General features: G+C 43.5%; 1 protein-coding gene across 1 annotated transcript in view; it reads left to right on the top strand.

The window, feature by feature from the left end:
• The window catches only part of ASB11 (ankyrin repeat and SOCS box containing 11), a gene marked incomplete at its 5' end in the record, with an annotated part of 38,952 nt that overhangs the window by 12,707 nt on the left and 15,016 nt on the right, over positions 1 to 11,229 (top strand). The window contains 4 exons of the mRNA XM_084643653.1: positions 569 to 676; positions 3,810 to 3,960; positions 4,215 to 4,349; positions 5,218 to 5,409. Coding sequence (XP_084499779.1) covers positions 569 to 676; positions 3,810 to 3,960; positions 4,215 to 4,349; positions 5,218 to 5,409 — 586 coding nt within the window. The remainder of the gene's footprint in view (positions 1 to 568; positions 677 to 3,809; positions 3,961 to 4,214; positions 4,350 to 5,217; positions 5,410 to 11,229) is intronic.

Below are 11,229 nucleotides of genomic sequence, written 5' to 3'. Positions count from 1 at the left end.
GTGAGTGTTTGCATGGCTGGTTTCAGTTCATACAGCTGTTAATGGAACACTTATAAAGCGTGTTTGCTATTCAGTATTCTTTACTCCTCTTTAATCAGGTTGATAAACAACCAGGGAGAAGAAACAGCACCACGTGACTCAGGAAACAAATCACACTCCTGGTCAGAGTGCTCATTTTGCGGATAAAAAATGTAGCTTATGATCACAGGCACCTTTTCATATCTGGGAATAGGGAAATTAATCTCAGTGACCGGAGGCCAAAGACATACAGTGTCTCTCCTGCAATCTACCATGAATTATGAAGCAACACAGATAAGCATCACTCAGTTTCTTTACCTTTTGCTTTAAATCCCTACAAGTAGTGATGGATGCAAGAGCTGCAGTATCAGAGTTATTGTCTGAGCCAGGTGTGTTCCAGGGCAACTCTCATGGACTTCGGTAGGAATTTAGCCAGAGCAAGGACTGTAGATTTGACAGCTATGTAACTCCTGCCTGGAATGAACTCCAGGAATGATGTTTGCATTGCTTGGTTTTTGTTTGTTTTTCACATCTTTGCTTTGAATTCTAGGGTTTCAATGTGAACATTGTAACCATAGATCGGGTTTCTGCTCTCCACGAGGCCTGCCTGGGTGGCCATGTCGCTTGTGCAAAAGTCTTACTGGAGAACGGTGCTCAAGTGAGTACGGGCATATAAACGAGGCCAACACTTCCCTGTGACGTGATCGGTACCGTGGTGACACAACTGGCATTAGCAGGGATTCCCAAGAGACATACATGTATTAGATGCTTCTCACTCTGTGAGTGTGTGTGTGTGTGAGAGAGAGAGAGAGAGAGAGAGAGAGAAATTCTGGCCACAAAAGGGGACAATATTTTGCTTTCACTAATAATAAATTACTTACATTTCTGTAGTGGTAGCTTTTCTCCTGAAGGGCCCCATCTTTTTACAGCTTGGTGGCTGTTTTGATCGCAGACATATTCCTTTGTTTTTCTTCTCTGAAACTTCACTGTGATCAGTGCGGGAAAATTAGACCAAGCTAACTGTTATGATGCTGAGTTATGCTTTGCGTTCCAGAATGGTTGCTGGAATTGCTCCAAGTTTTCTGAGATAGTTTGGGATTTACACATACAGGGGCTTAAGAAATGAAACATTTTGTCTAATAAAAGAGCAACTTTTCTCCACATTGGACCTAATATAAAAATATATTTAAAAATGAAATATGGGAATATAATGAAATCTATGGGAATTTATTACATTGGGTCTGCTTACAGGTTCCCCTGATTACTATGCTGAACAATTTACATGTGGAGTGGCAAGAAATCAAACAAGAGCAGTCCAACAGTTGATGTATTCATTAGCAGAGAAGAATATGATTATAGAATAACTATACTTTTAGTGAGCTGTAGCTCACGAAAGCTTATGCTCTAATAAATTGGTTAGTCTCTAAGGTGCCACAAGTCCTCCTTTTCTTTTTGCGAATACAGACTAACACGGCTGTTACTCTGAAACCTATACTTTTAATAACTTTTAAGCCCCTAGACAGGAAAAACAAACCTTGATCTTCATATTACTCAGTTTCAGGTTGTTTTTGAAATTACCCAGTTTAAAAAAAATTGAAGTGTATTGATCACACATCTTTTTAGCTCCTAGAAAGTCATAAATCTGAACTATCAATTGTCACTGTCAGTAAGTAATCCTTATTGTTCAACTTTTCCCATTCTTCATTGCTATATACAGTCTCAGTTAGTCAGTGGCTTTTCCTTTACATAAATTAATAGTCACGGACACAAGAAGCTGTGTCCCTTTCTCTTTCCTTTCTTCAGCACTGTGATCTTTTTCATTTTCTTCACTAGAAAGCCATTTACTCTGGAACAACCTTCCCAGAATTCCTTCCTCTATTACCAGATAAGTCAGTACCCAGTGGAGAGGCTCTGCTAGTGTTTTTGCAAGACAAATTGGCTGCCCATCAACATTTAGGAGCTGCACAGCAAGGCTTTGTCTAGGCTGGGGGAAAGCATCATGTTAGAAATGTAGTCACTAACTCTTTTTAACTTGCAATACGACTTTGCCCTTAGTGTGGACATGGACAGTTATGCTGAACACATATTAGCTGGTCTGTGATTTTAACAGGTGTTTAAACATGACTTGTCCTCATTTACATTAAGTGCTAAGTCATGTTTAACATCATGGTAGTTAACAAGTTTTCTAACACGATGATTTTTCCCCATTGTAGACGTGGCCCTGCCATTGAGCCTATTCCCTGGGTATAGAGCTCTGCAGCTGGGTGAAGTGCCATTCAAAACACATTAGACTTCATTTTACCACTCTGGGCAAATATCCCTGCACCACATATAGGGAACCAGTTTGGTGGGGCTTAGGAATTCAAGATGATGGTCGTCTCTTCCTTCAGATATACTGTTCCCTTCAAGACTGTGCTTGTGTTCCTTTTGGCCCTCATCTTTTGCCAGGCCCTTCCTTTCCCCAGAAGCCAAACAAAGCGCCATTCTGTACTGTTTCCAAACTAGGAGGTGGGCAGTCTGGAAGAGAGTTGGAAAATGGCCTTTTTATTATTAAAATATATGCAGTTCAAACAACTATATTCAGCATCTTGGAAAAAAGCTAAACTGTGCACCCAGTCGTACAGCTGCATAATCTCCTCATGTAGACATTGTTGAAGCTGCTCCAGCAACTGGGAATTGATTGGTAGCGTTTCATACGGGACTGCCAACTCAGCCAATCAGGCATCAAAATGCCAGCAAAAACACTAGCAAAGAAGCAGCCCCTCTGCTTCTCCTCTCCAATGGGTACTCACTTGTCTGGTAACAGAAGAAAGGATGTTGGGAAGGTTGTTCCAGAATTCATGGCTCAGTAGGGAAGGAAATTAAAAAGATCACAGCACTGCAAAAAGGCAATAAAGTAGGACACAGCTTCTCCTAGAAAACTCCTATTAAGTTTTTTTTTTGTCAAAAAAATGCAATTTTCCATTAGTAAAAGAAAACCTTCCAAAGAAAAATTTTAGGCAGCCCTAATTCCACTGTAGAACTACAGCTTGAAAGGAGACCGAGTTGGAAACAGGGGTCATTGTGAATCTGGCTGCTCTATTATAAGGGGAGGGCAATAAAACTGTTCATCCTATTCCATAAGGCCAGCTGGGGGTCTCCAGTTCCCATTCTGTAGCAAGCTGTAGTGAAGGCCCCCATGTACAGCACACTAGTGACTAGATCCACATTATGCAACAAGTCCCTCCCAGGCAGTTTCTTCAGCAGAGCTGCCCTTATCTCCGTGAGAAACTGGGAATCATGCAACAGCGCTGATAGTGAAATCTGATCATCTGCGTGGCTTCCAGACTGGAGAGAGCAGGAAACAGACGGGGCTAGGTGGTCTGTTTGACTAAATAAAACTGTTCACAAAGTATTTGTTTTCCTTCCAAGGTTTTGATTTGGTCAGAAAACTGCAGCTGTGTTGCGGTGGGGTGTCTGAAAACAATTTGGGGGGATTACATGAAAAGTCTCAATTTTCCGTGGGAAAAATCCCTGTTTTCCAGCCCGCTCTACGTAGGAGCTTGTACAATTTTCCGTGTCAGAGTCCTGTTGCTGAGGCTGCCCTGAGAAACAGGGCGCGGCCCTTGCTGGATATCGGGCTCTTCTACGGCATGTCACTCTGAATTTGGTGACTCCTCTGGGCTCTGACGTTACGTAAGATCAGTGTCGTCTTCTTCTTACGCTGTAGTTAGCGTTGAGATGCGCGTGGCTTCCCGCGGAAGCGCAGCCCTTTTGAAACAGGGCACTGTCCGTTTGTCCTGCTGTTTCAGGTCAATGCAGTCAGCACCGATGGCATCACTCCTCTCTTTAATGCCTGCTGTAGTGGCAGTGTAGCTTGTGTGAACACGCTGCTTGAATCCGGAGCCACCCCCCAGCTAGAGAATCACCTTGCTTCACCTGTTCATGAAACAGTAAAGAGAGGTAATGAGAAGGCTCTGAGTACAGCTAACGATAAAAAGATCTGGTTTTGTTTTCCCTCCCTAAATAATTGTGGGAAATTAATCTGCACCTGAAGTATCTGGGCCAGAGGGATAAATGTGTGTTTGGTTTATTCCATACTCTTCTATATAAGAGTTCTGTGTATTGGGTTCTAATGCTATGTGACTAGGGTGTGTTTGTTGGGCATCCTGCCGAGAGGCACTGAAGCGAGATGACCTCTCTTCTGTGTTATCCAGGTCACAGGGAATGTATGGAAATTCTTGTGGCCAATGACGTTGACATTGACCAAGAAGATTCGCAGCACGGGACACCCCTTTATGTGGCCTGCATGTATCAGAGGACAGACTGTGTCAAGAAGCTTCTCGAACTAGGTGCTCTGGGGGCAGAGGAGGGGAAGCTGAACATATTTGAAGCCACCCCCTATTGTTTCTCCTTAATTCCTCCCCACTCCTGATATTAGCATTTAATTCCTCATGACTCCTTGGAGGACCAAGAATTTTGAGATTGGGATAAAAAAAGGGATTCTGTCATTCGAAGATGATGAGAGGAGCAACAAAAACTGTCTTGGAATATTGTTTGCTCTGTGAGCCGCATCAACTCCTTTTGATTATTATAAAATAAATAGCCAAGCATGCTAAGCATTCACTCATCCACTGCTCCCCACATGCAGAGGGAGCAGATCAGCTAACCAACCACTCAAAAGAATAATCCCTTTAGTGATCATGAAGATCCCACACACAGCAGGGCAGCACCTCAGGTGGTGTGGCTTGTTTTAGCCAATGCAGATTGACACCAGCTAAGGCTCTGGCCCAATTTGGGTACTACTCTCAGCCCAGGATAAGCATTTTACTCCTGGACCTTCCAAAGTTATTTTAATTAAATGTTAAAAACATGCTTTTCTGGTCATTTGAATTAATCAGATTGGAAGCAACTATAGATTTTAAACACCCACTCATTTGGTCGTCAAAAAGTTCAGCATTGGCTCAATTCCTGTTGATTCTCCATCCTCCTCATCTTACTGCTACTCTTGATGCTAATATAGTAGCCATGTGACTTCTGGATATAAAGCATTGCTATAATCAAGAGAAGATGGCAAGTCCTGTGTGCCATCAGGTGCACTTAATTTATTGATGCTAATGATGTGTGATATAAATCTTAGACTCAGCCAGTCAGGTATTTCCCTGCTTCCTCCTTACGCTAACCCTGGTCTATTCTTATCTCTGTGTGTGTTCTTTTAAGGAGCCAGTGTTGACTTGGGTAAACGATTAGACACCCCACTCCATGCTGCAGTTAGGAAATCCAGCACAGAAGCAGTCAACTTGTTAATGGACTATGGCGCTAGCTTGACATGCAGAAATGCTGAATTCAAATGTGCCCTTGATCTGGCAGCCCCCAACAGCAAAGTGGGACAGGCCCTCTTGCTTCGGGAAGGTAATGGCTCTTTCTTTTTTTAAATTTGGACCGTTTTTATTTCCTTTTCATAAGTATTTTTTCATGTTCATCTTGCTTTTCCACATACTGCTGCTCCCTCTGTTAATTCTCTGAGATTTCCCAGGATGTTTCAAGACAGGGCACAAGAATGAGAGTCAAGAGATCTCAGTTCTGTTCCTAGCTTTGCCCCTGACTGCCCATGTGATGGCAGGCAAGTCGTGCCATTTTTATGTGCCTCAGTTTCCCATCTGTTGATTAAGGATAGCGTTTATCTGCCTTTGTAAAGTGCTTGGAAAGCTATGAATGAGAAGTGCTATATATAAGTGCTAAGTATTTGTATTTATTACTGTTAGTGTCAACCATATTTGAGACAGCACATTAACAACTATTTTGCATACAAACCAGTAATCCCCAATGAAATGTATATATCAGTGGTTCTCAAACCTTTGTACTAGTGACCCCTTTCACATAGCAAGCCTCTGAGTGCGATCTCCCCTAATAAATTAAAAACACTTTTTTATATATTTAACACCATTATAAAAGCTGGAGGCAAAGCAGGGTTTGGGATGGAGCTGACAGCTCGTGACCCCCCCATGTAATAACCTCGTGACCCCTTGAGGGGTCCCGACCCCCAGTTTGAGAACCCCTGGTATACATCAACTTGGAGTTACAGAGTCTCATTGTGCAAATCCCTGCATAAACAGCTCCATGAATGTGTTTAACTTGGTTACAGTGAGAAAGTGGAACTTAAGCCCAGTTGGCTACTTAGCGTCTCATATTACTGCCATTACATGAAGCTTCATGAAGCATTCTGCTAGATCAACGAGCCTTCGTAATTTACCCTTAGCCTTTCTGAGAGTATTTCTAGTACCATTTAAAAATCTGTTTGGAAGAAACTTTGTACTAGAGACGTGCCAACATTTTAGCCATCTCATCTTGCACCTTCTTCTCATGTAGAATTTTTGCCATGCTGTTTACCTTCATATGTACATGTAACTCTGGAGGGTAGAAACTCCACCTCGATTTGTTTTGTAAAGTGAAATGCCCAGCTAAGGCTCTGTATAACGAATAGCTCTGAAATACATGCTGAGCTGAATTATTCTTTCCTTTAGCCTTACAGTTTTACAGCACATTTTCATCTGAGGAAAGCTGTTTGGACCCTACCAATTTAATAGGATAGACCTAGCAATCTGTAGAATTCAAAATCTTTATTAGATCCCTTCCTAAATTTTGGTCCACTAATAGCTTTTGACTAATCGTCATGTATTTTTCCCACTTCCAGTGAGATTGTAAAATATCTGTCTTGAAGTTCCTTATTTTACCAACATTCAATTGTTTTGATTTCTTTATTATATGTTCTGAGTTCAAATTTTTTCTTTTTCTCCAAGGTATATTTATTTCTGTATCTGGCATCAGTCCCATTCTTCCCTTGTGGAACAGTCTGGCAAAGGATCTCTATACATGTTTGCATTGTCTACCTAGTGACTATGAGATAAAGTTGTGACAGGGTTTCAGGGGGCAATCCAGACCAGGGAGGGGTTGTGTGATCTCTTCCCCTGTAACCCTGAGTGCCTCACAATGCCTTGCTACTGTAACTCCCTGCCTGGGATACTAACAGTTGGCAACAAGCGTGCAGGTTACACCCTGAGTGTCTGCGTGCTAGACATCTGTGGTTCAGCTGCTGTGGCCCCAGCAGCCTGTACAGAGCCCTGTAGACCCACACTGGCTTCCACCAGCCTTGGTTACAACCAGAAATGTGACCCCAACACACTCCCAGTCCCAATTTTTTCCAAAACTGTGTAATCTGCAATGTCCAGCCCTCTCCTGGACAGTTCAGAGAACTAACAGGGGTTGTTTGTTCCTCTAAAGAGACAAAAGCACATCACAGCTTATTAACTTAACTGGGGTAAATACCCTCTCCCATTTAAACACAGCACGCACTATAAACCAACTAAGAAAATAAAACAAATTTATTAACAATAGGACACAGCTTAAGTAATGCCAAGTAAAAGGAATACAGTTAGAGAGGGTTACAAGTAAAACAAAAGTGAGAACACCCATTTAAAAGTCTAAAGCGAACTCTAGCAAGGTACAACCTTTGCCTAAGCAGGTTTCTCACCTATATTCATTTTCCAGAGACTTTAGCCCCTCCTTTGGTGAAGGACCCATCTTTCTCAGCTTTTAAGAGCTCTATTCCCTTATGATTTAACTGGGAATTGGTCCTGCTTCGAGCAGGGGGTTGGACTAGATGACCTTCTGGGGTCCCTTCCAACCCTGATATTCTATGATTCTATGATGTCTGCCTAGTGATGGATGCCAAAGATGGCTTCTGTCCTTGCTTATAGCTTCCAAAGTTCAGTGAACTTGTTTCAAGAGACAGGATGATCTCATGCTGTTTTTCCCTTCCTGTGGTCCTGCTATCCCCTTGTGTGTAAAGGATACATAGCTTCCATTGTTTTGATTCCACCAGACTTAATTTACATAGCAGACAGGTAATAGCTGCTTTTTCTCCTGTCCAGGGTGGAACCTGTTTTGCCGGAGACTTTAAAAGATAATACCATTAAGTATCCAGATTTCCTCATGTAGTGTTAATAAGTACATTTCACAGTGATATTAATCACCATTGTGTATTAGCTTTCAGAAAAAAATCTCACTCTCATAATACAGTAACAGCATATACAGTTGATTCAATTGCTTATCACTTGAGGTTCAGCTCCCCTGTCTTTATAGACCAGTAAACATTTGAAATTGATTCTTCTGAGGGTTCCCTCTCAATGTAAAGTTCATTCCAGCAGTCTTGTGGTGAAGGAAGCTCCTTGCTTTTTCTTCCCCCACTTGTTAGCTTAATAGCTGTGCTTGTCCAATATGTAAAAATGGACCTTCATTGTCTTTTTGGGAAGATTCCGCTGGTCAGCGAATCAAATACACATGCCTTTGTCTAAAGCAACCTATTTACCAACACCCCCTGATTTCCCTAGTTTAAGCACACATTAGTCATAATTCCAGCGTATAGCCATAACTTTTAATAGCCTCTGAATACATATATCGTGCATGAATATTAATGATCAGTTAATGGTTCGTTTTCAAATGGTACCTCGGCATATTTTGTACACAGATCATTGCAGTCGCGTATAGGTTATGAGCAGAGGGGTGTTTAGTGTAACAAAAGTCCAACAACAATTTTTGCACCTCCAGCTTTCCCGACAAAAGGACAAAAGAAAGAGGTACAGGAATCGATACAATTGGAATACAAAATGCCTGAAGCTTACAGGAGGACAGATTGCATTCACGAATAGCTACATTAACAGCTAAAGGAACAAGTCCTTTACCTAAGACTGTTGACTGGGACACATACAGCCAAACCCCCAACATTTCTGCCCCACACGGCTTTTGTCAAACAAGGTTTTGCTTTAGTTCTTCATTTATCTAACAGTATTCCACCACCTAGTGGCTGGACAGTATAATACAGTTAGCATTCCATTCCATTACACACCATTTGTGAAGCATATAAAGGTTCTCAACCTTTCATAGAATCATAGAATATCAGGGTTGGAAGGGACTTCCGGAGATCATCTAGTCCAACCCCCTGCTCAAAGCAGGACCAACACCAACTAAATCATCCCAGCCAGGGCTTTGTCAAGCCGGGCCTTAAAAACTATTTCCCCATGTTTATTCCCCCCCCCCCCCAGTGTTCCTCAGACGTTCTTGTTAACTGCTGGAAATGGCCCACCTTGATTATCACTACAAAAGCTTTTCTTCCCCCCCTCCCCTCCACTCTCCTGCTGGTAATAGTTTATCTTAAGTGATCACTCTCCTTACAGTGTGTATGATAACACCCATTTTTTCATGTTGTGTGTGTATATAAATCTCCTCACTGTATTTTCCACTGAATGCATCCAATGAAATGAGCTGTAGCTCACAAAAGCTTATGCTCAAATAAATTGGTTAGTCTCTAAGGTGCCACTAGTACGCCTTTTCTTTTTGCGAATACAGACTAACACGGCTGCTACTCTGAAACTAGTGAAATAGTGTTTCCTCATATCAGGGGTGAAAGTAGAAATTGGGACTTACCGGTACGGGGCTGGGTTGGGGTCTGCTCTGGCCCCCGGAAGGGGCAGGGCCTCATGCGGAAGGGGCTGGGATGGAGGGGGACCAGAACCAGCCCTGGCCCGCCCTGTACAGGTAAGTGCCCTCCCCCTTCCCCTTCCTGGCCAGGGTAGCAGTGGCAGCTGAGGGATAGCTCAGTGGTTTGAGCATTGGCCTCCTAAACCGAGGGTTGTGAGTTTAATCCTTGAGGGGGGCCATTTAGGAATCTGGGGCAAAAATTGGGGATTGGTCCTGCTTTGAGCAGGGGGTTGGACTAGATGACCTCCTGAGGTCCCTTCCAACCCTGTGATTCTATGAAAGGGCCCAGGGCTCGGGTGCAGCTACCACCCCAGGCCCTTTAAACTGTTGCCAGAGCCCCTGGTTGCCGCTGCTACCTGGTAGTAGGGCTCCAGGTGCTATTTAAAGGACCCGGGGCAGTAGAAGCAGAGGGAGCCCCAGCCCTTTAAATAGCCCCCGGAGCCCTACTACCACTAACCCAGGGCTCCAGCAGCGGGGAAGCCGGGCCGCCCTGGTACGGTGCACTGGGGTGTACCGGCTTACTTTCACCTCTGCCTAATATCCAACCTAGACCTCCCCCACTGCAACTTGAGACCATTGCTCCTTGTTCTGTCATCTGCTACCACTGAGAACATCCTAGCTCCATCCTCTTTGGAACCCCCCTTCAGGTAGTTGACGGCTGCTATCAAATCCCCCCTCACTCTTCTCTGCTGCAGACTAAATAGTCCCAGTTCCCTAAGCCTCTCCTCGTAAGTCATGTGCCCCAGCCCCCTCATCATTTTCATTGCCCTCCACTGGACTCTCTCCAATTTGTCCACATCCCTTCCATAGTGGGGGGACCAAAACTGGACACAATACTCCAGGTGTGGCCTCACCAGTGCCGAACAGAGGGGAATAATCACTTCCCTCGATCTGCTGGCAGTGCTCCTACTAGTCCAGCCCAATATGCCGTTGGCCTTCTTGGCAACAAGGGCACACTGCTGACTCATATCCAGCTTCTCGTCCACTGTAACCCCCTGGTCCCTTTCTGCAAAACTGCTGCTTAGACAGTCAGTCCCCAGCCTGAAGTGGTGCATGGGATTCTTCCTTCCTAAGTGCAAGGCTCTGCACTTCTCCTTGTTGAACCTCACCAGACTTCTTTTGGCCCAATCCTCCAATTTGTCTAGGTCACTCTGGACCCTATCCCTACCCTCCAGCATATCTACCTCTCCCCACAGCTTAGTGTCATCTGCGAACTTGCTAAGAGTACAATTAATCCCATCATCCAGATCATTAATAAAGATGTTGAACAAAACCAGCCCTAGGACCGACCCCTGGGGCATTCCGCTTGATACTAGCTGCCAACTAGACATCAAGCTGTTGATCCCTACCTGTTGATTCTGACAATCTAGCCAGCTTTCTATCCACCTTATGGTCCATTCATCCGATCCATACTTTTTAAACTTTCCAGACTACTGTACCCCTTTCAGGAGTCTGATTTGTCTTGCATACTCCCAAGTTTTACCTCCCTTAAAAACTACTTGCTTATAAAATCAGACATAAAAATATAAGTGTCAAAGCATGCTATTACTGAGAACTGCCAACTTTCTCATTTTTACCATATAATTATCAAATAAATTGATTGGAATATAAATATTTGACTTAAGCCTATTTTTCACTTGTGAGCCTTGTCATTCTGGGAGGCAGGGAAGAGACAGCAACAATTAAGTTTTTCTC

This window comes from Lepidochelys olivacea (genome assembly GCF_965140295.1).
Source record: "Lepidochelys olivacea isolate rLepOli2 genome assembly, chromosome: 1".
NCBI classification, from domain to species: domain Eukaryota; kingdom Metazoa; phylum Chordata; order Testudines; family Cheloniidae; genus Lepidochelys; species Lepidochelys olivacea.
This window is presented reverse-complemented; position numbering and strand designations above follow the sequence as displayed.